At 41.3% G+C, this 26865-nt stretch overlaps 2 protein-coding genes across 3 annotated transcripts; one reads left to right on the top strand and one right to left on the bottom strand.

Annotated features, from left to right (window-relative positions):
- Nucleotides 1-2422: 2422 nt before the first annotated feature.
- On the top strand, nt 2423-7083 carry bcl2l16 (BCL2 like 16). The gene is made up of 2 exons (XM_072586578.1): nt 2423-3309; nt 6357-7083. Exons 1-2 carry the CDS (start codon nt 2794-2796, stop codon nt 6486-6488), a joined length of 648 nt encoding a protein of 215 aa, XP_072442679.1. The 5' UTR covers nt 2423-2793; the 3' UTR covers nt 6489-7083.
- A 1045-nt stretch (nt 7084-8128) lies between these two features.
- On the bottom strand, nt 8129-25058 carry tmem82 (transmembrane protein 82). Of its 2 annotated transcripts, XM_072586576.1 has the most exons (6): nt 24923-25057; nt 24755-24827; nt 17673-17850; nt 16267-16675; nt 10378-10565; nt 8129-8928 (listed from the first exon to the last, which is right to left on the bottom strand). In XM_072586576.1, exons 1-6 carry the CDS (start codon nt 25002-25004, stop codon nt 8830-8832), a joined length of 1029 nt encoding a protein of 342 aa, XP_072442677.1. In that variant the 5' UTR covers nt 25005-25057; the 3' UTR covers nt 8129-8829. The 2 variants fall into 2 exon arrangements, with proteins under 2 accessions (XP_072442677.1, XP_072442678.1); XM_072586577.1 differs by lacking the exon at nt 17673-17850 and having other exon boundaries at nt 24923-25058.
- Between the last annotated feature and the right edge of the window lie 1807 nt (nt 25059-26865).

The raw sequence follows: 26865 nt of genomic DNA, 5'->3' as shown, positions 1-26865 counted from the left end.
GGGTGTGATAACTGAACAGGCCCACATTTAACTTTGGCTGAAAGACTTTGATGATGGTCTTTCCTTTAGAGTTAAGCCCCACTTGGGTGTGCTGGTGTCAGCAGGGTGGTTGTCTCGCTTGGGAGACCTGTTGACCTTGTTGTGCTTTACCCCCTACTAACACTGTCAGTGTTTAAAAGCTACATGAGACTTCTCATTAGCAGGGCGAAAGTGAGGACTTCAGGTGCTGGAGATTTGAGTCAAGAATGTGGTGTTGAAAAGACACAGCAGGTCAGGCAGCATCCGAGGAGCAGGAGAATCGACGTTTAGGTCAAAAGCCCTTCATTCATGGTATTGTGCAGTCCCTGACACTGTTTGCCCTTCAATGCTGTCTCTAACTGTGGTGATGTTTGCTTTTGCTGTGATGTGTGATATATCCTTATAGGAGAAAGTGAGGACTGCAGATGCTGGAGATCAGAGCTGAAAAATGTGTTGCTGGAAAAGCGCAGTAGGTCAGGCAGCATCCAAGCAGCAGGAGAATCAACGTTTCGGGCATAAGCCCTTCTTCAGGAATGAGGAAGGTGTGCCAAGCAGACTAAGATAAAAGGCAGGGAGAAGGGACTTGGGGGAGGGGCGTTGGGAATGCGATAGGTGGAAGGAGGTTAAGGTGAGAGTGATAGGCCTGAGAGGGGGTGGGGGTGGAGAGGTTGGGAAGAAGATTGCAGGTCAAGAAGGCGGTGCTGAGTCTGAGGGTTGGGACTGAGATAAGGTGGGGGAGGGGAAATGAAGAAGCTGGAGAAATCTGCATTCATCCCTTGTGGTTGGAGGGTTCCTAGACAGAAGATGAGGTGCTCTTCCTCCAGGCATCGTGTTGCCATGGTCTGGTGATGGAGGAGGCCAAGGACCTGCATGTCCTTGGTGGAGTGGGAGGGGGAGTTAAAGTGTTCAGCCACAGGGCGGTTGGGTTGGTTGGTGCGGGTGTCCCAGAGGTGTTCTCTGAAATGTTCCGCAAATAGGCGGCCTGTCTCCCCAATGTAGAGGACGCCACATCGGGTGCAACGGATACAGTAAATGATGTGTGTGGAGGTGCAGGTGAATTTGTGACGGATATGGAAGGATCCCTTGGGGCCTTGGAGGGAAGTGAGGGGGGAGGTGTGGGCGCAAGTTTTGCATTTCTTGCGGTTGCAGGGGAAGGTGCCGGGAGTGGAGGTTGGGTTGGTGGGGGGTGTGGACCTGATGAGGGAGTCGTGGAGAGAGTGGTCTTTTTGGAACGCTGATAGGGGAGAGGAGGGAAATATATTCTTGGTGGTGGGGTCTGTTTGGAGGTGGCAGAAATGACGAAGGATATATCCTTATATCACAGCTTAGCCAAAACTCTATGTCCTCCAAAAAACACTTATCGCCTAGCACCTTTGGGTGCTGACCTCTACAGTTCCAACCAAGGACTTTTTAATTCTATCTTTCTGTTGGTGACATTATCCTCAATGAGGAAAAAATTGAAAATCTAAAATCTGTCCCAAGAAACTGAGGATCTTATTTATGCTTGTAATATCTTCCTTACATAGGCATAGCAGCTGGGCTCTGTTGCAGTTAATAAAAGCTACTTTTAAAATATAATTCACTGTGAACCATGACAGGCATGCACAGACAAAGGAAAAGCAAAGAGATTACACAAGATAAACAGACATAAAGAATATCCTATGACTCATCTTAAATTATCCCGAAGTCTCACATTTTAGCATTGAATTGTTGCTTACATTATTTCTGGGACTTATTTGTGACTGTTCTATTTACGTCTCTTATCAATAGCAGCAGTCACTCCTAAATCAGAAGTACATGGATTTGATTTCAGTTCTTGGGATGTGAGTAATTAATTACTTCACTGCAGTGCTGGGGGAATGTTGTATTGTTGTAGGTGCCATCTTTAAGATGAGAAATTAACTCAAAATGCTATTTGCCTTTTAAATGGATCTAAAAGACCAACAGGCAACTGTCTTGGAGAAAGTGAGAACTGCAGATGCTGGAGATCAGAGTCGAAAAGTGTGGTGCTGGAAAAGCACAGCCAGTCAGGCAACATCTGAGGAGCAGGAGAGTTGACATTCCGAACAAGAGCTCTTCATTTGCCTGATAAATATTTCTTGATTAGTAAATTATCTCATCGTTCTTTGTGGGATGATGTTGATGCCTTATACAGGAAACCTGATAATGATCAGGCAATCTAATCCTGTCTAGTTGCATTCCACTCGTGACAGTCCCATATTTCTGACAGAATTAAAACCATTCATTTAATAAAGTATGAAATTATCTCGACATTTTCTTGCTGACTCAAGCCGATCCCCTGAGGAATGGCACCTCCCAGACTCTTGGCCAAGTGACCATTCCCTACATTTCAGCCTAAACTTGGAGAGTCAGCAGAATATTCCGAGTCCAATCCTCTCTGTACACTCGCATGCATGCCAGCAGGGGTCACTGAGGTAAGCAGTGCAATGTGAGGGAATGGGAGGAGCGAGCGGCAGTGTCGTGTGGAAGTTTAGCTTTTGAACTAAAGGAAGATCCCACGCTGCCTCCTGTTGGTGTTCCAAAATTTCACATTTTCTCAGTTTGTCACTATGCACTTTTCAAAATTATCCAGTAAAGCAGATAAGAAATACAATCAATGTAGTAGCTTGATTGTTTTGAATTTCTTATCACTGAAAACTCTGCTCATGGTATTTCTGAATATTGGCAGTGATATTTAGCCAGGTTAAATCCCTGGCGTGGTTACCCTGATGCTGTACCAGTTATTTTTAGATGCTGTAAGCTGCCTTCTGATATATGAGAGGCCAATGCCATCAAAACAGCAGTGTAGCTCAGCTACCAAACAGATTTCACAGGCCGTGGCCACTTCAAATGAAATCAGAACAAAGCAATGATCATGTGGTGAAGGAGGCCTATGTAATGTCACAGGATTACATCAGGTATGTGACTGGAAGGACATCAAAACCAGCTCCTAGCAAGGCTTCAGCAGCCCTGAGACATGCAGGCGATGATCTCCTGGAGAAATATCCCATCTTCTTTAAGCGATGGCCCCGGATTTTCAGGGAAGTTTGTTCTGATGACGCCTGTGATTACTTATTCAAGTTGTTGGATGAGCATTTCCAACCAGAGAAACCTTGGCAAAAGAAGGAGCTTACCTGGAGTGGGATACTTTCCATTTATGTCCTGGCAGGGCAGCTGGCCAAACACTGCCAGGCAAATGGCATGGAGTCTGTGCTCGAGGAGCTGGAATTCAATGTGGGTCAGTACGTGGAGAGAAAAGTGTGTCCACATATTAAAGAAAAGGGAGGATGGGTAAGTATCACTGAAATAAATAGCTCTCATTCAGTGGCTCTGATGGAATCATATTGTTTAAATCATCATGTAGCTTACCGTCTAGCAACAATGAGGTTCTGAGAAGCTGCACCAATCAGTGTGTTCGTGATTTGATTTGCCTCCAGGCTGGAATTTGAATTGAATTTAATGGAATGATTTATTGTTACTTGTATTTAGCAAATAAATAATGAAAAGTGTAATATGTTCCTTCACCTTGATTCAGTCTGACTCCAAACAATGTGACATTCCACACACTGCATGACTTATAATTATCTGTACCCAAACAGACACAACCCTTTTTTTTGGTTTGGGTTACTTTTTTTTCAGTAACAGAACCTGTTTGATACCTTGTGCCAGTAGTGACATATCGAGCCATCATTGGTCAAGTTATGTTTTTGCATTTTTCGCCTTTCAAAGTGGTTATTTTATACTTGGCTTGTTTATCAATTGAGATATGCCAAAACATTTATCCCATCAAAAATAGATTCAAACAGACATAGTTCATTTTACTGATAATGGTCTAGCTATCAGGGATTGTCATGGATTGATTAACTTCATTGGTTAGTTTATTTTAAACAGTAAAACACATAAGCTATGAAGCAGACATTATAGCAAACCAATTGATTTGTGCGTACAGGTTGCACGGTCATAACAAACTAACTGGTCAGGAAGTGTCACAACATTGTATACACACAGTACATGACGTCTTTAAAGGTGAATGCTCTCAAAAGGTAACATACAGCAACATACAGACATGATCACTCCTCAATCATGCCCCAAACAACTATAACTAAACTAACTATACACCAGATAAATTAATCGATAATTGTAATCTCATTCATCATCTTAATTGCATCCTTTAACAAACTGTAACCCACTTCATGGATCTTTCAGCACTCTAAGTTCTTGAGTATATCCTGCCCTCACAACCATTTAATAAAAATACAAATAAAAACATTGACTGAAGACATTGAGGAAGATTAACATTGAACAAAGAGAGAAAACTGCAGAACACATCCTCATTGTAGAACTCCTATTATCAACATCCTTCACTGTAACACTCCCCGACATGGGCGGCACAGTGGTTAGCATTGCTGCCTCACAGCACCAGGGACCCAGGTTTGATTCCTGCCTTGGGTGATTGTCTGTGTGGAGTTTGCACATTCTCCCTGTGTCTGCACGGGTCCCCTCCAGGTGCTCTGGTTTCGTCCCACAATCCAAAGATGTGCAGGTCAGGTGAATTGGCTATGCTAAATTGCCCATAGTGTTGGGTGAATTAGTCAGGGGTAAATATAGGATAGGGGAATGGGTATGGATGGGTGACTCTTCGGAGGGTCAGTGTGGACTTGCTGGGGCTTTTTAGGGAATCTAATAACCCTCACCTCACACTGAAACACTCTCTGATTTACTCCACTTGCTTTAATGTTACTGGTAAGTTAGGAAAGCCCTTGAATAAAAGGGGACAGTGGCAGCTTGGATACAAAGCTGGCTGAGTGACAGGGAAGTAGAGAGTTGTAGTGAATAGATGCTTTTTGGATCAGAGGAAGCTATAATGGGCCACTGCTTTTCTTGATTTATATTAATTACATTGTCTTTGGTGACAGACCACAATTTCAAAATTTGTAGCTAACCTCAAACTGAAAGTAATGTGGACTGTGAGGAAGGTAGTGGCAAACTTTAAACGATTATATAAAAGATTGATGGAATAGGCAGCCATGTAGTGATGAATTTTAAAGAAGTAAAGGGATATCTTTGGAAGTAGAAAAAGGAGACAATATAAAGAATATAATTCTGCTGGAAGTGTAAAAGCAAAGATACCTGCCATACATTTGCAAAAATCAATGAAAGTAGAAGAGCAGGTTCAGAAAATGGTTAATAAAGCATATGGGATACTGGGCTTAGTAAATGGAGGCATGGGGTTCAAAATCAAATAAATTATGGTGAACCTTTGTAACACATTGGCTTCAGCTGGTGACCTGTATCTAAAACTGGATACATACTTAAATTTCTACTGCCTTCACATCATTTTTTAAAGATTAAAATGATTCTAGAAATGAAGAACTTTCACTTGTGTGGATAGATTAAAGGAGACCATTCCAGAAGATTGAGAGATTTGATACAGGTTTTCAAAATCTTGAAGGGGCTGGATGGAGAAGCAGTTCCTATTGGTGGAATGATTGAGAACAGAGGATACAAGATTGACGTGAGTGGCAAAAGGACCAGGAGGAAAATCTTTTTGTGTAGCGAGTGATTGTGATCTAGATTGCATTGCCTGGGAATGTGACAGATTCAATCACGGTTTTCAAAAGGAAATTGGATAATTATTTGCATAGAAAATAATTAGAAAAGTCACATGAAAAAAGGTTGGAAGTAGGATTGTTTTTTCAGGTAGTCAGTTTGGATACCACAGGTCAAATTGCCATCTTCTGTGTTGTAACCATTCTATGGCACTATGTTAGAAAAGCAACAACTAGTGTCTCAATTTCTAAGAATCCAGCTTTTTATTACGTGACCTCCTTACTTATGAATGAAATCCAGCTTCCCTGCACACTCGGTGGCTCACCTCAAACAAACTGCAAATGTTACACTTCGCCCATTGATAAAATGGGTGGGTAAAGTTTCTAAAATACCTCATTGAATGGTAAAATGTCGGCTGCGCCAGGTACAGACAGAACAAGAGTTCAACACATACGCAAACTTCCTTGTTCACAATCACCCGAATCCAACTTTACTCGACTCGAGAGAAGTGGGTGCAATATGTAAATAATTATTGAATTTTAAAACATAGAAACACAGGCAGGGCTAAATTAGTGAACACAAAGCTCCCAAATGACAATTGTTTGAAAATGACAATAGAATTCTCCTGGTTAATAATCTTTCTTGCATTAACAGCATGAAGAACTGGTCATTCATTTCATTGCTGTTTTGCTGCACAGGTTGAGGCATTCTTGTATCACATGATAAGGTAATAATATAAATCAACGATTTCTTCACACGAGAACTGTGCTTCTTTCTTTTTTCCTCAGTCTGGTTTCATAGAGCGTTTTGCTAAGAAGGAAGAGCCTGAACATACTGTCTTCCGAGCTTGCTGTGGAATGTTACTCCTGCTGGGTGCCATGTCCCTGGCTTACTACATTTACAGGCGAAGGTTATGCTGATGGGATTGACGACAGACTTTTTGAGACATTGACCATCAGTGCGTTTCACGTCATTCTCTATACCGGATCAGATCAACCAATTTTAATTCCTGCTGCCTGGGATGAGCTGTTGCTGCAAAATAGACAAGTACTTACACAGGTGACCACTGGATAATTTGCACCACTGCATTTATGAAATTCGTTAATTGGATAAATTCTGTGCTTAATCAGAAGAGGTAATTTTAGTCTTTTTTAAAAACCTACTTCTCTAACTATCTTGTGTGATAACAGTGTTTCACATTCTCAATAATGACTACCTTACAAATGTACTTCTTTGGCTGGAAGACACATTATGGTATTGAAATACATTGATATAAATGTATGTATTTTTGTATTAATTTGATTTAACAACACAAAACTCACTCCAGATACATCTAATGTGTTATCACACTCACTTATTTATGTAAGATTTTAATGGAGTGAATTCTTATGCTATTAGGGCTGTAACAGATAAAAAGGAATACATGAACCTTGAGAATCTTATACTGTATATGCTGGCATCTGAAAGAATAAGGACATTTTAGCAATGCAGGATTCCAATAAAAACATAATACTGTTTGATTGCTTGATTTTCCTTCAGCTGAAAATCTGTTATGTTGCTTAGGAGTTTCTGCTTTTATTTCATTGAATTTGGAGATGGAACTTCGCCTGGGCATTCTTTCCTTCTCCATGTGTACATTGCAGACAAGTCTCCAGGAAATGCAGCCATTACATTTCCATGAACAATTACTATCTCTTCTGCATTCAGTGTCAAGTCCTATTTTGTCCTAGTAGTTCTACAGCAGGTTCTGAAAGCAGGGGGGGGGCAGTGAAGGAAATTAAAAATGTGACAAATAATATTCTAACAAAATAAACTCAACTGAATTAGCCCTGCCATCCAGTGGACAGATGACATAATTACGAGCGGTTTCTGCTGGAAAATTCACACCTTCCCTAATGTCATTAGGAAAATGCAATTGTTTAACACATTCTGATTTTCATCCTGTGTCTTGTAGAATCCAATCGGGTTGCTGAAAGTTAGTCTGCAAAAAAAACGACTCACAAATACCCAAAAACAGAAACTGCTGGCGAAACTCAGCATCGTTTTGGGTTCAGTGAGTCTTCATCAGAACTCAAAATGTTAATTCTGCTTTCTCCCCACAATTTGCTGCAATTTCCATATTTGTTTCAGAGCTCCACCACCAGTGTTCTTTGCTTTATTTCACAAATACAACTGAGTTTCCACAGAATAAAGTAAAACTCAGCATTTGCAAAGCTGCCAAATTCTTGGATGCACGGACTGGCAATCACCTAGGTTCCAGGGTCAAAGAGCCTTCTGGGATATGCGTAGTATTGTAGCCATCCCACAGGGGTGCATCCATTCACAGCAGCATACTAGTGCAATTCCACTGACAATGCAGTCATCTGACAGTATCCACTGATACACTTTCATTAACTTTATACAAAATATTCCTGATGCAAACTGGGAATAGACACAAACAACTAATGGCCAGGTAACTAGACTAATTCACTTTAAATCACTTATAGGTGCCATATTACTGAGTTCATAACCTTCTCATCCAATTTTCCACTTCCTACCCTTCCAGTATCACCCCCCCCCCCCCGCGACCTAGATATTGAGTATCAGCAGAGTGTTTGATTCTTGGGAGAATTAAAACTGAAACCAATGATCCCATCCTTCACCTCATTTTTGAGCAGTGCTTTCTGGCAATTCTTTTTTCCTTTTCTGCCTCTTATGTTCATTGTAGTACCTTTAGCACTGCTCCCACTCAGGTCGATGCTTACTGCAAAATCAGAGGACCAGACATGGTATCTTCTCATTTTATTATTGCAGCCATCACCCACAGAGCATGTAGGTGAAGAAGGGGTCTGGGGTGGTTGTGAGATTTAATAATTAAGCAGTAAACAGCGTGAGTTGGCCATTTGTGACCAACTGGGGCTTTGAAATGTTGCTTCAAGATGAAATGCTCACTCCCCAGCTCAATTACCCATATTATTAATAATATGATAATGAGACAATGATAATCTTAAAACTGACATTTTCTGCTATGCTTTCAGTTTTCAATTATACATAGCAACAAACACTAATATTGAGAGAAAGGTAGTTTCCCAGTATGATTGCTCGCAACCAGTTCCCCTTTCTCCAAGACTCTACTGTGTACAAACAGCCAAGTAAACATTAATTGAAAGGAGCTGAAGCTCAGAATTGATCAAGCTGCAGCAGACTGCTAAATCAGCAAGTCTGAGTGCTGGATCTGGGTCCATTTCTCATTCAGCTGACATCTTCATAGTCATCCACAGGTTATGTGTCAGATGCTCTTGACCTCTGCTGTGCACGCTGCTGGGTTGATCTTATTGTGGTACTGAAGGCTGTGGTTCTGTGATTGGCTCCTGAGGAATCCTGTAAAATATAATTTATTTTTGTTTAATGACATTTTAATGTGTCAACTCTGGCTCAGTTGGTGGCACTCTCACATCGGACTCAAATGTTCAGGGTTCAACTCCCTGCGCAAGTTAAATTCTATTATGAAGTGAAATAGATTATAGACTCTATTTTGAGTGTCTTGGACAATATTTATTTCTCAATAAACATCACAAAGGCGGATTGTCTGGTCATTATCACATTATTATTTGTGAGAGTTTACTATGTGCAAACTGGCAACAGTGACTACCCCTTCAAAATGTACTTAATTGGGTATCAGGTGCTTTGAGACATCCATAGTTATGAAAGGCATTATATAAATCTAAGTACTTTGTTTTTTTTTAAATTAAATTTGCCCTCACCCCTGTCACTGAAGGTGTAAACTATTCTTCAGGTTCAGTACCCAAGTACAAGCTGTTCACCATTAATTTAACAGGTGAATTTGAAAATTATTTCTCAGACATTCTTTCAATTGTATTGTATTGATAGTTTAGGAAACCTTAAAAGAATGAAAAGCTTCATATCTAAACATAGAAAAGGCACGTAGAAAAGACAGGGAATCTGTCCAATAAATGTTCACGTATGTAAATATGGAAGGAAGAGTGCATGCAAATAGATGGAAGTGAACATGGCTTCTGTGTACAGGCAAATATGAACATCTGTGTCAACAACTGGAGTTTGGTCTGCAAGCAGTGAACACAGAACTGGTAAGAACAGGGCCTTACATAATATTACTATTACTATTATTATTACACTGGGCTCTGTTCTTTGCAGACAGAGACCAGATCGATACACACTGCATCTGTTTCAACTCAACAAGATACACGGCAGTCATTCGCTGATTCATTTCTCAAGGCATTGTTATGGACAATCAGAATCAATCTGCCTGGTTGAAAATTTAAATAAAACATAGCCATCAACTGTCAGTCATCATTATCTGGTGTATTCTCCACTACAACACCTCTATCAATCAGAGTGTTCTTGTCAACCAATTAACACTCGTCTTTGCTACGTATAAATGTTGATTTTACCTGACATTGGTATTAGTGCAAATTGGTCTGATGAGTCCAAGACACAAAGCTTTGGACAAAATATGTCCTTTCTCATCAATATTACCGTGTTCTTGTATTTAACGAAGAGATACATGAATGACATTACATGAGGAAATGCAAACAGAAATATAGACACAGCATCAACTTTAAAAATAACTAATTGTCTAAAACACAGACAAGAAATTAGGTACAGTGAGGAGACATACTGGACTAAATCTTTATATGAGTCTTTCAAAGCTGTGTACAAAATCAGCTTCTTGAACACAGTGTTTTCTGCTAATCAACATCTGAAGGGTTTCCACCTCACTCGAAGATGTGGTCTGATCTAGTCACCTCTGATATGAAGGACAAGCTGAGAAACTACTGCCTTATGTACCTGTTGTCTGCAGGCCTCCCGCATTCGCCCTGCTTGAAGAAGACATAACAGCTCTCCGATCAGTGATAAGATCACATGCAACACGTCCATCCACTTCCCAATAGTCAGGGTCAAAATCAGCAGCCCACCCATCCTCACACCTACTGTCTGATAGACAGTTTGCTCAGTTGGATTCTGCTTCTGCTCCTCTGAAAAATAAAGAGATCATTTACAATGGTACCGAAATAGAAAGGTTTGCACCATCGAATGGTTTAATATAAAAGACTTCCAAGGTCATTTACAAATCCGAGAATTTTTAAAGGTACAGATTCAAGAGTCATTCCAAGTAGTAAAGCAGGTTAACAAAGCCATTTAAACATTTTAACAAAACACATAAGTTAATATAAAGAGGAAACAAATTAAAAAGCAGAGATTTTTTGTTATACAGAAATTCTATTGAACTGCACTGGGAGACTTTTCTGGTCTTCCAAGAAAAAAATGTCAAAAAACTGCAGAAAGTACAAAACATAATTTACAACCACAACTTGCATTTGTATAGCACCTTTAACATAAAAGAAGGTCCCAAAGCACTTTGCAGGAGCATTATAAAACTAAATGAGACACCAAGCCATATAAGGAGAAATCAGGGCAGATGACCTTAGTCAAAATGGGTTTTAAGTAAGCGATATCTTAAAGGAGGAAAGAGTGGTCAAAAGGCATAGAGGTTTTAGAAGAGAATTCAAGGGCCTAAGCAGCTGAAGGTATTACCACCAACAATGGAGCAATTAAAATCAGGAATGTTCAGGTGGTCAAAATGAGAAAATTGCTGATATTTTGACAGAGAGAAGACAAAACTGTGAAGTGATTTGAAAACAAGTTTGAGAATTTTGAAAATAGGCATGATTTAAAAAGATGGTACTGGAGGTGAGATGTTCTAATGAAGGACTGAACATGTTGAATCCTTCTCTCTAGAAATACCTGAGCAATTATCTGATTAAGGCCTTTAAAATTATGAAGGGGTCTGATGTGGTAGATTTAGAATAGATATTTCCACTTTGTGAGGAGGGGAGAGGGGGGTGAATTCAAAGTTATAGACCATTGATTTAGTGTTGTAACTATAAATCCAATTCTCTGCAGCTGTAACACTTTATTCTGTTCTATTACCCTGATGTATTAATGTAAGGTATGATTTGTCTGGTTAGTAAGCAAAATAATACTTTCCACTGTATCTCAGTACATGTGACAATAATAAATCAAATCAAATAAGAAATTAACCAGAAACTCATATGCCCAGAGATTGGTAAGAACGTAGAACTTTCTACCACATTAAGTAGTTGAACTGAGTAGCATGGATAGATGAATTTAAGGAGAAGCTAGACAAACAGATGAGGGAGAAAAGAATAGATGGATATGTTGATGGATTGAGTTAAACATGGCGAAATGAGCCTTGTGTATTTTAATTCACTCATGGGACGTGGGTATCATTGGCCAGAATTTACTCCCTGTTCCTAGTTGCCACTGATAATGTGGTAGTGAGCTGCCTTCTTGAACCTCTACAGTCCATGTGCTGTAGGTAGACCCACAATGCCCTTAGGGAGGGAATTCTGGCATTTTGACCCAGTCACACTGAGGAATGTTGATTATATTCCAAGTCAGGATGGTGAGTGGCTTGGACGGGAACTTGCATGTGGTGGTGTTCTCATGTAACTGCTGCCTTTGTCCTTCTAAATGGAAGTGGTCAAGGGTATGGAAGGTGTTCTCAAAGGATATTTGGTGATTTTCTGCAGTATATCTTGTAGATAGCACACACTGCTGTGACCGAGTGTCAGTGGTGGAGGGAGTGGATGTTTGTGACCGTGGTGCCAATCAAGTGGGCTGCTTTGTCCTGGATGCTGTCAAACTTCTTCAGTGTTGTTGGGAGGTGCACTTATCCAGACAAGTGAGAAGTATTCCATCACAATGGGGAGTCAGGAGGTGCGTTACTCACCAGAGTATTCCTGACCTTTGACCTGCTCTTGGAGCCACTTGTTTGTGTGGCGAGTCCAGTTGAGTTTCTGGTCAATGTTGATGGTGGAGGATTCAGTGAGTGTAACACCATTAAATGTCAAGGCACGAAGGTTAGATTGTCTCTTATTGGAGATGGTCATTGCCTGGCATTTGTGTGGCACAAATGTTACTTGCCAGGTGTTAGCCAAAGCCTGGATATTGTCCAGATCCTTTTGCACTGCTTCGAAATCTGAGGAGTTGGGAATGGTATTGAACATTGTGCAATCATCAGACAACGTCCTGACTTCTGACCTTATGATAGAGGGGAGGTTATTGATAAAGCAGCTGAAGATGGTTTGGGCCTAGAATAGATGGAGAAACTTCTGCAGAGATGCCCTGGAACTGAAATAACTGACCTCCAACAAAAACAACCATCTTCCTATCTGCCAGGTACAATCCAATCAGTGGAGAGTTTGCCCCTGATACCCATTCATTCCAGCTCTTTGCTGCCACACTCAGTCAAGAGCAGCCTCAATATGAAGGGCTGTAACTTTCATCTCCCCTCTGGAATTCAGCTCTCTTGATGATATTAGAACCAAGGCCGTAATGAGGTCAGGAGCTGAGTGGTCCTGGCAGAACCCAAATTGGGTGTCACTGAGCACCTTAGTGCTGAGAAGTGCTCAGCACTACCTCAGCACGATAGCACTGTTGATGACGGCTTCCACCATTTTACTCATGATCAAGGTAGTCTGATGGAATAGTATTTGGCCGGGTTGAATTTGTCCTGCTTTTTGTGTACAGGACATACCTGTTCAATTTTCCACATTGTCAGGGAGATGCCAGTGTTATAACTATACTGGAAGAGCTTGGTTAGGGGAGTAGCAAGTTCTGAAGCACAAAACGTCAGTAGTATGGCCAGAATGTTGTCAAGACCTCAAGCTTTTGCAGTATCCAGTGCCTCTGACTATTTCTTGATATCATTTGGAATGAAATGAATTGGCTGATGACTGGTATCTGTGATGCTGGGGACCATTGGTCAAGACCAAGTTGGATAATTGTCACAAAGCTAGTCCCTTTTTTGTCTGTGCCTTGGCTCAAGGAAACTGTGTCCTTGCTTTTTTTCAAAGTGGCAATACACTGGGCTGGGCTCCAATCAATCTGGTTTGGTACAGAGCTGAAAAGGTTTTTGAGAGGCCTTTTGTTTATATGTAAAGTGATGAGACTTCAGGCCAAAGTTTTAGAAGTGACCTGTATAATGAAAGAGGAGGGGTCAGCTCTCTAGCTGAGCTGAGCAGTTCAAAGTTTGTGAGAAGATTTGTAGCTCGGGTGCTCGTTGTTGTGGTTCTGTTCGCGAGCTGGGAATTTGTGTTGCAGACGTTTTGTCCCCTGTCTAGGTGACATCCTCAGTGCTTGGGAGCCTCCTGTGAAGCACTTCTGTGATCTTTCCTCCGGCATTTGTAGTGGTTTGAATCTACCGCTTCCGGTTGTCAGTTCCAGCTGTCCGCTGCAGTGGTCAGTATATTGGGTCCAGGTCGATGTGCTTATTGATTGAATCTGTGGATGAGTGCTATGCCTCTAGGACAACACTACTATTATAGGACAAGCCAAACAGAGAACAGCCAGGGAATTCCTAGAGGCATGGCACTCATCCACAGATTCAATCAATAAGCACATCGACCTGGACCCAATATACCGACCACTGCAGCAGACAGCTGGAACTGACAACCGGAAGCAGCAGATTCAAACCACCACAAATGCCAGAGGAAAGATCACAGAAGTGCTTCACAGGAGGCTCCCAAGCACTGAGGATGTCACCTAGACAGGGGACGAAACGTCTGCAACACAAATTCCCAGCTCGGCGAACAGAACCACAACAATGAGCTGAGCAGTTTTAGTTCAGTCTTGAGTTGGTTGGAAGTTCAACAGGGAGCTGCGTGGAAACTCTCTCTTTCTGCCCTTCAGTTTCAACCTGTAAGCGTGCGTTCTATTTATACTGGTTTTTATAGGAGTTTGCTTGTTGTGTATGTTCAGAACAGCATAATTAAGTCTAGTTGGATAGGTTGAGTTCTGTAGGGGTTCTTTATTCTGTTCTTTGTGTTTCATTGTGTAATTTTGTGAATACATTTTTGTCTGTTTTAAAATCTAGTAGCTAAATTAATCTGGGTAATTTCACTGTACACTTACTGAAACAAATTGCAAAGTATGGTCTGAGCTGCCTGCTTAAGAATGTTTTGAATGGTCTGGCTTAGTCCATAACATCATCCATTTAGCACTTCTGGCTAAAGATTGCCTAGTCTTTTGCACTAATATGTTAGGTTCTTCCATTATTGAGGATGGGGATACTTATGGAGGCTCCTCCTCCAGCGATTTATTTAATTGTCCACCTCCATTCAAGACTGGATGTGGCAGAACTACAGAGCTTAAATCTGAACCCATTGGAAGGTGTCATTAACATGCTCCTGACATACACTCTAAATTGAACCAGGGTAGATCCCCTGGCTTGATGATAAATTGATATACCAGGCCATGAGGTTACAGATTATACTGGAGTACAGTTCTGTTGCTGTTGATTGCCCACAGGACCTCTTGAATGCCCAGTCTTGAGTTGCTAGATCTGTTTGAAGTCTGTCCCAATTTGCACCGTGATATTTCCACACAACACAATATCTCAGTGTGAAGTTGGGGCTTTGACTCCACTAGGATTACAGTGTGGTGTATAAAAACTGCCATTGATCAGTTAGACAGAATGAGCCATCTTTGTATCATACAATTCTGTGTCAATACTACCCAATAGGGATAGAGAAAAGAAACACTAATCACAAAAGGAGGAAACTAATACGTGACAGCTGAGTCAAAGATTTTTTAAAAGTGGATGGGTGGGTTTGTTTAGTGAGGAATAACCAAGTGTATCAATGAGAAAGCTAAAGGTTCTGCTACCAATAGGAGGGAGAGAGCAAGGCTGGGATGTTACACAGCAGAGCATTAGGCAAAGGAAATATCAGTGAGTTAGCTTAGGGCTTCACCATCTTCTAAAAACTTCCTGGTTTTTATTATTTCTCTTCATGGTTGCAAAGACCATGTCCCTTTTGCTGAATATAACTCACACTGCACTTGCCTCTCTTAGCTTACAATTCCTTCTAAACTCCTACAATTCAAATTTTCCACAGATTATAGAAACAGCAGGACCATACAACAGTACACTGAAGGGTCAACTGGGGAACCTTATATTAAGTAGCCAGTTGACAAGAATAGAAATCAACAGGATCTTGCTTTCAAAGACGGGAGGTCAAACTGAAGTTTTGACAGAATTCTTACATTTTGTCCCATTTTACCCTTTCTTTTCCTGAGGACATAAACTCCTTCCTGTGGCTTAGGTTTCACAACTACTGGCTACCACATTAGGGTTATTCCATCCCTATGTTACATATGCTGCCAAGCAATAAGACTTGTTAGGATAAATTCTCTCATAGGAATTTCACAGCTGACTTGAGCCCACCACACCCCTCACACTGCACAACCTCTGAAAAGGAATACTGGACACTGATCAGGCTTAGAACCTTGTCGGATTTATTCCCAACCCCCTTGGCACCTGAATCTGGACATCCTAGCTCAGAGATGGGGACATCACCATTGCATCACAAGAACTGCATCCCCCTCTCCTCCCCCCCCCCCCCCCCAACTCCATGTGCTTTAACCCTGAGATACCAAAATCCCAACAGCCATTTTTGGTTTAGATCAGTCAACTCAACACAAATGGTTGATAAAAACTGGAACCTTGTGAGTCTGTATAGCACCGTGTCACACCAGGTCGTCCATTAAGTCACTATGGAGTAAGGATAGATGGCCATGGCTCCCCCCTTTCACTTCCTTGCTATCAATCTAGTAGATTACTAATTCCTCTGTCGCTATACTGTCAATTCTCACCTTGCATGTAAATAATCAGCAGGGTGTAGCAGATGGTAAGGGGAGTCCAAAATCTTATTGCCTCAGATGTGGTGATGAAGTCGCTGTTAATGAGGAAGATGGCTGCTGTATCTGCCACGATGAACACAACCTTCAAGGCATTGCACAGCAGCCTAGGAATCTGATGCCAGGTGGTCAGGAGCAGGATGCACACCCCACAGTATCGCTCCTTACTGTGTAATTCATACATTGTGTTGATGTGCTTTGCCAGTTTCCAAACATACCACGTGAGGAGGCTGGCGAGGCTAGCACTAAGCACCAAGCTTAGCGTCGAGTGAGGAGCCCCATCATTCAGGAAGCTCAGGCTGGTCGTCATTCCACAACCCACAGAGAACTGGCACAATAGGAAGGTCTGTGTCCTGGAGGTTCCCTGAAAACCAGTTTAAAAGTTCAGTCTTATACTTTTTATATCTGTCTGTTTTCAACTTAATAGCAAATTAACTTTAAAGACAAGGAACAATTGCCTGTCACTTTGTACCCCTGTTACCTCTGGTCACAATGTGCCCATTTACCCACTTATACCCTGTATGTGTTTAGTTGCTTGCAATCAATTGTCTCTGATGTTCCAGAGTTTCTGTTTTAATTTTCAATTATTACTTAATCCTGTGAACACTCCTCTCAGTTAGTTTCAAAGACTTAAAAGTCCATCTCCTTCAGCTTGGTCCTTAGATTGTACTCTTGCAATTTTCATGTCTGCACTAACTCTCAGCTCTTGACTGATTCTGATCAAATGGCCCAGCTGATAAGTATACTAAGCTACACAGCATGATTCCAAGTCTGATGACTGCTCTGCACTACATGGTTTAGCTAACAGCAGGGGTTTAACTGATCTAGACACATCTGGGATTGTGAAAGGTAAAATTCAGGATTCCTGCTCCTGACTCCCATACAGAGACCCCCATTTGTGAGGCTGTGAGGTGTTGACCTCAGATGGGACAGGAACAGCTGAGCTCCACTTCCAGCTGGGAATATACCACTCACACTCTGTGAAAGAACCTAAGTTAGTGGGGGCTTTGCTCAGGTGAATGTTCTGCCTATTGAAGAGGGGGAATCGAATTTGAGTCTGGTGAGATGGTTAATGTTTAAAACTTAAAATATTATACCATTCTTGTGAGATCCTGCAACTAATGGCTCACAGACCAGAATGAGTCACGCAAAAATGGCATGAGGCATGAGTAAAAACCAACATGTACTTCGCCCAGAATTCACCACTAGCTCTTATCTCCCGAAGTTATAACAGTATCAAGGTGACTGATTACCTATGTGACCTTTGAACCTATACTTTGGATGGGCAGAGATCTGTATGGATATTGTTCACTGACTCTGTGTGTCACCTTGTGGAACATAATAAGACCAAAGAAACTTACATCTTTGTTGGAAAGTAGCGTAGAAATGATTCGAAGGGAGAATTCGAGTACTATCAGGGATGATACTCTGTATCCCACAACAGAGAACAGGACAGTCAGGATGCAAAAATATAGAGAATCCAGAATTTGTTGCCGGGAATTCAATTTTGCAGCTCTGACCCCAGCTCGGGTAGGTTCACTGAAACAATAAAATGGCAGATTTTCCTCATCATTGATTCAAGCTTTTTCTTTCCTCTCACACTCTTGAATCCTTCACACTACAGAAGCCTAGAGAGTTCCTGGTTTGACTGCACTCCTGGTCTGTTGCTGGCAGGGCCAGAGAATGGTTCTGGGATGACTGTCTTCCATCGTGCTTTCTCATCAGGGTGAGATGAGATATAAATGCCAACACTCCCCGTTCCCTCTACTCTGTTTCCAATGATTTCTCAGGATGAAAAGGGATGAAATCTCAATTTTTTTTTATTGCTATTTAAATATTTTCCGCCATTCTATAAACAAGCAGCAGCAAACAATTACTGAAAACACAACTGTCTAATGGATTCTCTCTCAGAGATAATCAAAGCACTGTACACACAATTATTTATTTTTTACATTCGCAAATGTGGCAGCTGTATTGCACACAGAAAGATGTACTAAAATCAATGACATGAATTAAAATTTTGTTTAATCTCCTGGTTTTATATAATGAATATATGTCAGGAAACTGGGATAATTCCTCACTCTTGTTTGACAGGGCCAATGGGCTGAGAAGTGGTAGATGGAGTTTAATTCAGATAAATGTGAGGTGCTGCATTTTGGGAAAGCAAATCTTAGCAGGACTTATACACTGAATGGTAAGGTTTCAGGGAGTTTTGCTGAACAAAGAGACCTTGGAGTACAGATTCATAGCTCCTTGAAAGTGGAATCGTAGGTAGATAGGATAGTGAAGGCGGTGTATGGTATGCTTTCCTTTATTGGTCAGAGTATTGAGTACAGGAGTTGGGAGGTCATGTTGTGGCTGTACAGGACATTGGTTAGGCCACTGTTGGACTACTGCATGCAATTCTGGTGTCCTCCGTATCAGAAAGATGTTGCAAAACTTGAAAGGGTTCAGAAAAGATTTTCAAGGATGTTGCTAGGATTGTTGAAGGATTTTAGCTATAGGGATAGGCTGAACAGGTTGGGGCTGTTTTTGTTGGAGCATCGGAGGCTGGGGGGTGACCTTATAGAGATTTACAAAATTATAAGGGGCATGGATAGGGTAAATAGGCAAAGTCTTTTCCCTGGGATGGGGGAGTCTAGAACTAGAGGGCATAGGTTTAGGGTGAGAGGGGAAAGATATAAAAGAGACCTACGGGGCAACTTTTTCACACAGAGGGTGGTACGTGTATGGAATGAGCTGCCAGAGGAAGTGGTGGAGGCTGGTACAATTGCATCATTTAAGAGGCATTTGGATGGGTATATGAATAGGAAGGGTTTGGAGGGATGTGGGCCGGGTGCTGCAGGTGGGACTAGATTGGATTGGGATACCTGGTCGACATGGACAGGTTGGACCGAAGGATCTGTTTCCATGCTGTACATCTCTATGACTATAGTTGCCACATGTTCGTAAACATTCAAGGTATCAAGGCAAGGCACTGGATTAATATCTCATTTGAACAAGGATGGCCTTACAGCAACTGATCATCAAAACAGGAGAAGAGGTAAGGTGTAAAATGTCGTACATTGATCTGCTGGATGTATGAATCATCCAAGATCAAAGATCAGACTGACAATCAAACACGTCAACTGTGGCTCTGGAGCTAATGTTAATGGAAGAGAGATAAAGCTAAGTGCACATACAAAGGAGGATCTCAAATTTGTTGAAGACGTTATTGAAAGACAGCATGTAGATGTTGATTAGGAAAAATAGAGTCTTAGAAGTGACTTTGTGGGATAAGAAAAGAAACTGCTGAGGAAATATAGTGACTGAGAGAGGAATTTAACACAAATGTAGGGAGCTTCAGTTGTATGTGGCATTAGTGAGACCATACCTGCCATACTGGTTACAGTCTTGGTCTCCTTATTTAAGAAAACACATAAACACTTTGAAAGAAGTTCAGAGCAGGTTTACTATACTAATACAGAAAATGGCTGGATTGTTTTCTAAGGAAAGATTGGACAGACAATGCTTGTATCTAATAGAGTTTAGATGAGTAAAAGGTAACTTGATTCAAACATAAATGGCCTTGATGTGGATGTGGAAAGGATGCTTCCTCTTCTGGGAGCATTCAGAATCAGAGTTAAACCATTTATGACTGAGATATGGTGAGGTTTTTTTTTCCTGACAGTGGGTTGCAAGTCTTTAGAAAGCTCTTCCTCAAAAGTGGGTGGATCAGAGTCTTTGACTATTTTCAAGGCAGAGATTCATGATTAACAAGAAAGTGAAAGGTTATGGGGGAAGACGAATAATCTGACTAGCCATGATCTCAGCGAATGGCAGAGTAGATTTGAGCAGCCTTGTCCTACTCCTAGGTCATATGATCAACTGTGTTAAGAAATGGAGCCATAAGTAGCTTTAGGGAGTGTGGGGAACATCTTCAAAGCATACATAGAAAGTGAACTGGGTGAGGAGGAACAGTAAGCTGTAAACTGGATAGGAAGCATTTTGTCTCCAAAATTGAAGTTAATGTCTCAGTCACAAAGATACTTCTTTGTTCAAAGTTAATGATTATACCACATGTGACCGATTACCCAGTATTTATTCCATAACAACCTACATTATATAGTATCTTTAACATAGCAAAACGTCATTTTACAGGTGATTACTTCAAGAAATTGACACCGATCCAAGAAAGGAGACAGGTGGCAAAAACTTGATTAAAAAAAACAGATTTTAAGGAGTGTCCTACAAGAAGAGAGAGAATTACAGAGGTTTGGTAAGGTAAGGGTTGGCAAACTCCAGAATTCAGGATTCAGTCTGCTGAAGGCAGAGCTGCCAACAGTAGGACAAAGGAAGATGGGGACACACAAATGGTTAGAGTTGGAGGAATGCAGAATTAATGAAAGGTTGCAGGACCATACAGAGTTAGTTAGGAACAAAAGAAGTAATCTTAACACAAAGTTGAGAATGTTAAATTTGAGCTGTTGCAGCACTAGGAGCTTTTACAGCTCAGTGACCTTTGGAATGATGGATTTACAGGACTTGGTGCGAGAGGATACAGCCAGAGTTTTGGATGGCATCAGGTTTTTGGAAAGAGAGTGATAGAGGTCAGTTAAGAGAGAACTGTATTCAGTTAAAAACCATCACATGTGCTGGACAAAACGATAAACTTTTCTGCTTTCTCTGAACTCTACAGTAAGAACTGTTACATATCGCCTTAGATATTAAAATTCCAAAGCAGAATTTGAAAGGGGTTTGGGTTTGAATTCCTCAGTATGTGCAAGTAGAGTACCATATGAAATTTGGAACATTTAAACAATCTGTCTTCATTTGAGATAAGAATAGTTAGTTCTGATTCTCAAAATCATAAACAGGAACTACTGTGTCTGGTTGTCACATGATGAGTGAGACAAATGAGGAATTGGGGGAAGAAAACAGGATGTACATTATTCTAAATTTTCTACACTGGCCCTGACCCATGGAGCCAAAAATGGAACATGTCTCATATTATGGGAATAGCTTGACAATGTCTATTAAAGTATGCAATGTATCAGCGTGCTGCAACAAGGATGCAGGGTCAAAGATTATCGTACTGAGGAACTTAGCATTTCAGAGACAGTACCATTGTAGTTGTGAGATATATCAGAAACTGCTACAATGAGGAGTGTGACAATATAACTGATAACTACAATAAAGAAATGGATGACGCATCTGGAAATGTGGTATTGAGGGTGTGAGAGTTTGTAAAGTATGCTGCAATGAAACAGTACTCAAGGATGAATTAGACAGATTTTTGGATTGAAAACAAAATGTGCTGGAGATCATGGCAGGTCAGGCAGCATCCATGGAGAAAACATAAGCTAATGTTGAATCTAGATCCCTCTTTATCAGAGCCAAAGTGAAGTGTGGGAGAGGGCTGCATTTATGCAATAGGTTGGGTTGGGGGTGGGGGCTGGTGGTTGGATCGCTGGGGGAGAAAGGACGTTGATAGTTCAGATTAAGCGATCGGAATGCGAAAAGGGTAGAACTGTGGTGTGTCTAACTGTCAGACTGGAAAGAACAGACAGTCTCACTGGAATGAAGGGAGGGGAGAGAAGACAAAGCTAAAGCAAGGGAATGAATGGGTTCACAATTTGAAGATATTGAACTCAACATTGAGCCCAAAAAGTTGTTAAGGTTTTTGTATTGACAAGGAAAGTGAGGATCATGGGGGCAGGCAGGAAAGCTGAGTTAAGGTCAAATCAGATCAGCCATGGTTTTATTGCCAGGAGTACACTGGAGAGAGGACAAAAACCTTACTTCAGCTCTTACTTCATCCAATCTCAGAGTTACAAGATAATAATGGATGAGAAAAGAGTCAACCACTTTAACATGAACTGGGAGATCAGTATTGCATGTCAGACTGTTGCCACACATTTCTGACTGCAGCAACTCCTTCACACTGCTCCACGAATTTCAGATGGTGTGGATGTTAAAGTTATAGTGAGGTGGATAGGATCTGCCGACGGTACTAGCGGATGGTGGTATCAAAAGATTGTCACACAGGTGTGGAACAGGTTTTGAAGGGTTTCATTAAAGGGGTGAGTGAACTAGTAGGCGTTACCACCAGTGGTGCATTATGTTAAATATGACTAGTAAAACAAAGATGTGAACAATTATTCCAGTTGCATTGAGGCCTTTCCTTATTAATATTGCTGTAGATATTCTACCAAAGTAACAGCGAGTTTAGATGTGAATGTCACTTTTAACATAAAAAAGAATCACCTAGCAACTTATGCCAAGGGAGATATACCATATCAATTCTGATAGATAACTTACACAACTCCGCTGATAGCCTCACCAACCCAGAGATTCCTTCTCAACCTCTCTGTTATTTTTATAGATGTGCCAGATTTGCACATTGAACTTAAATTGGAACTTGCTGGCAAATCAACTTGCTCAGAGTTGGCTAATGTGGTACCACTATTTAAGAAAGATGGTGAGGAAAAGCTGTGAACTATACTCCAGTGAACCTGACATTGGTGGTGGACAAGTTGTTGGAGGGAATCCCGAGGGACAGGATTTACATATATTTGAAAAGGCCAGGATTGATTAGGGATAGTCAACATGGCTTTGCGTGCGGGAAATCGTGTCTAACGTCATTTGAGTTTTTTGAAGAAGTAACAAAGAGAATTGATGAGAGCAGAACAATGGACGTGATTTGTATGGAGTTCAGCAAGGTTCCTCATGGTAGACTGGTTAGCAATGCGAGATCACATGGAATACAGGGAGAACTAGCTATTTGGATACAGAACTGGCTCAATGGTAGAAGACAGAGGGTGGTGGTGGAGGGTTACTTTTCAGCTTGGAGGCCTACTTTTCAGCTTGGAGGCTTGTGACTAGCGGTGTGCCACAAGGATCAGTGCTTTTTATCATAAATATAAATGATTTGGATGCGAACATAGGAGGTATGGTTAGTAAGTTGGAGGTGTAGTCAACAGCAAAGAAGGTTACCTCAGAGTACAATGGATCTTGATTAGATGGGCCAATGGGCCAAGGAGTGGCAGAAGGTGTTGAATTTAGAAAAATCTGAGGTGCTGCATTTTGTGAAAGCAAATCAGGACATGACTTATACACTTAATGGTAAGGTCTTAGGGAGTATTGCTGAACAAAGTGACCTTGGAATGCAGGTTCACAGTTCCTTGAAAATGGAGTCACAGATAGATAGGATAGTGAAGGTGGCGTTTGATATGCTTTCCTTTACTGGTCAGACATTGAGTATAGAAGCTGGAGGTCATGTAGTGGCTGTACAGGACATTGGTTAGGCCACTGTTGGATGTTGTGAAACTTGAAAGGGTTCAGAAAAGATCTACAAAGATGTTGCCAGAGTTGGAGGGTTTGAGCTACAGGGAGAGGCTGAATAGGCTGGCGCTATTTTCCCTGGAGCATTGGAGGCTGAGGGGTGACCTTATAGAGGTTCATGAAGACATGGATAGGATGAAAAGACAAGGTCTTTTCCCCTGGAGCGGGCGAGTCCAAAACTAGAGAGCATGTGTTTATGATGAGGGGGGAATGATTTAAACGGGACTTAAGGGGTAACATTTTCACGCTGAGGGTGGTGAGTGTATGGAATGAGCTGCAGGAGGAAGTGATGGATGCTGGTACAAATACAACATTTAAAAGGCATCTGGATGGATATATGAATAAAAGAGTTTAGAGGGATTTGGGCCAAATGCTGGCAAATGGGACTAGATTAATTTAGAGTATCATGGTCGGCATCATCGAGTTGGACCAAAGGGTCTGCTTCCATTCTGTACATCTCTATGATTCTATGTCACAACACACTTCTGGAGCAGCCTGACCGTATGTCTCAGGAGGTAGGGACACTTACACCACACCTCCAGAGCCTTTTAAAATCCGAAACGGGGTTTGAGGACAATATTTCCAATGACCTGATGGTTATTTTTATCAACCTGTTAGGACATTCTGTGAACCCTTAGGTTCTCAACGGTAGAGACTGTACCACTAGAGTCAAAAAGCGTGGCGCTGGAAAAGCACAGCAGGTCAGGCAGCATCCCAGGAGAAGGACAGTCTAAATTTCGGGCATAAGCCCTTTATTAGGAAGGTCCTGGAAGGAATCACTAGACCCCAGCAATCCTTTTTAACAATACTAATACAATTGCAAACAATTTTTTTTATTGCAAAAACTGTATTTTATTCACCAATATAAATCTTTGGTCTACATTCTCAGCTGCTAAAGCAGTTCTGCAGACTTTGCGTCTCTATATCCCAGAAGAGGGAGCTATTTAAAATCTTTCATGTTCATCCCCTCACACCAGTCTGTCGCCCCTCTCCGTATAACCACTTCAAGATGACTTGGAATTTGACACAAACTCATCAGCAGACTGCATAAAAACCGACAGAAAGTCTCTCTCGGGGAACCGATAGAACCATACCCAGGAAAGAAAACGAAGAGACTTACTTCAAGCCCTGGATGTGAAGGTGAATCCGCAGCAAACGGTTGAGGATAGAGACAGCACAAGCCGCAGTCACACCTGGGAACAGAAAGTGGGGTTAGAGTCAAACAGAATCCCATTGGAAACGTGTTGAGCTTCCAGCCCAGGACTCCCCAGCCTAGTCTCCTCCTCACCCTGCAGCAGGCTGTCGATGGATTTTGAGGTCAGGGAAATCCACCCAAAGTTCGGAATGCACCATCGCAGAAAGCGCCACATTTCCAGGCTCCACGCCGCTCTGTCGAACTCGGGTTCACGGTCCAAAGTCCGAGTGGCTCCGCCTGTTTAATACAACACCGCCTGATGGTAACCCGAGCAGAGAGTGAACATCAGACATTACCTCCGGCACTCCACCCAAACATACAGATATACCCCACCCCGGCAACTCGCAAATAAACTATCCAGAAACTTAAAATACCCAATTCACCGTCTGCAATTTTAAAAATAACCCCTTAAAATCTGAAATACGTATTTTAAAAACTCTCAAAAAATAAAGACCACACAAATAGGAAGACATTCCCAAGCATTGCAATTTTTTTCCTGAACCTTACACGAAGTAGTGCAAATAATGCTGTACATAACTAATAACACAAAATATTCTTAAATGCCCTAGGCTTCCCTAATTCCCACCAATGTCTTCCGTATCATTTATATCTCCAAGCCCTCTCTTCATCCTGCCCAAAATCACCAGCCATTATATTCAAAATCCTGAAAGACTCTCAATAAGTCCAATTGTCTGCAAGTTCCCTGTAATATTATTAAGCCACTTCAATTCCTAATATCGGCCACAATTGCCCTCCAACTTCCCGAAGTCACCATTCAATCATTCCAAAACTGATGCTATCACACAATCATTCAACACTTCCTTCTCCCTTTCTCCCTTGTCTGGAATCCCTTGTATCCTTCTTCCATTCAACGTTTGACCATTTTGGATGAATGGTCAGGATGCAGGTAAACGTCTGTCAGCCTGTCAACAATCTTAGGTCCCACATGATCACTTGGGCAAGTTACATTGGAGCACTCAGAAGCCGTGGGGTCTACCACAGATATCACTTCAGCAAAGGGAAAGAAAACTCTCCTTCTCTAGATTCATACGGATCAAGGTTATAATTGGTGACATGTGAGAGACATGCCCAAACAAAGAGGTTTGAGACTCTGCTGTACCTGGGCCTCAAACTTCAACCCTATCTTCAGGATGAACTGACTGATTGCACCTTGTGAAAATAAATGGTGGAAGAAAAAACAAAATTTAGAGCCATAGAGTCACACAGCATGGAAACAAAGCCTTCAGTCCAACCAGTTCATGCTAACCAAATTTTGCAAACTAAATGATAGTTAGAAATCAACATGCTCGGTAATAGGGTGTCACAGGAGTCAGGTGGTAGGGGCCTTTTTTATTTCTTGGTGCCTTTTGTGCCTTTAGACATTCCAAAGGGTCAAGTGAATTCAGTGGGTAATGGCGAGCAAGGCATCAGAGGGAACTTCCCCAACTCTACTTCCATTAACACACCAACAATCTGTGCTTTTATATACAGTACTGCCACTCACATGGTAAAACACCCCAAACTCTTCATGGAAGTGATTATCAAGCATAATTTGATACTGAACCAAATAAAAATTAATCCGACAGATGGGCAAAAGCTTTCTCAAAGAGATAGTTTCAAAGATGCACCTTAAAAGATTAGATGATGGTAAGAAAGGCAAAGGGCATAAGGAGGGAATTCTAGAGTTTAGGCAGTTGGAGATATTGCTGACAAATGTGGAACAAAGAAAATTGAGATATGCAAGAAGGCATGGGATTTTTTTGCTACCTGAGACAGAATGTTAGTTTAAAATTTTATTTGTGTACATGCAGTTTAAATAAATGATATGGCCCTTTGGTACAGAAACAAACCTGTTTAAATTTGCAGTCGATCCCAAGTTGGGTAGGATACTTTAAACAAATAGGATATAAAGAACAGATCAGAAAAGATCCAAATTTAACATTAAGGAAATGCACTGCCGAATGTCCACTGCTGTTTGATATAGAAACATACAAAACCATAAGACTAGTAGAATGAAATAAACAGCAGGAATATAA

The sequence above is a fragment of the Chiloscyllium punctatum genome, chromosome 16, assembly GCF_047496795.1.
Source record: "Chiloscyllium punctatum isolate Juve2018m chromosome 16, sChiPun1.3, whole genome shotgun sequence".
NCBI classification, from domain to species: Eukaryota; Metazoa; Chordata; class Chondrichthyes; order Orectolobiformes; family Hemiscylliidae; genus Chiloscyllium; species Chiloscyllium punctatum.
Note: the sequence above shows the minus strand (reverse complement) of the source record. Positions and strands in the feature narration are given on the sequence as shown.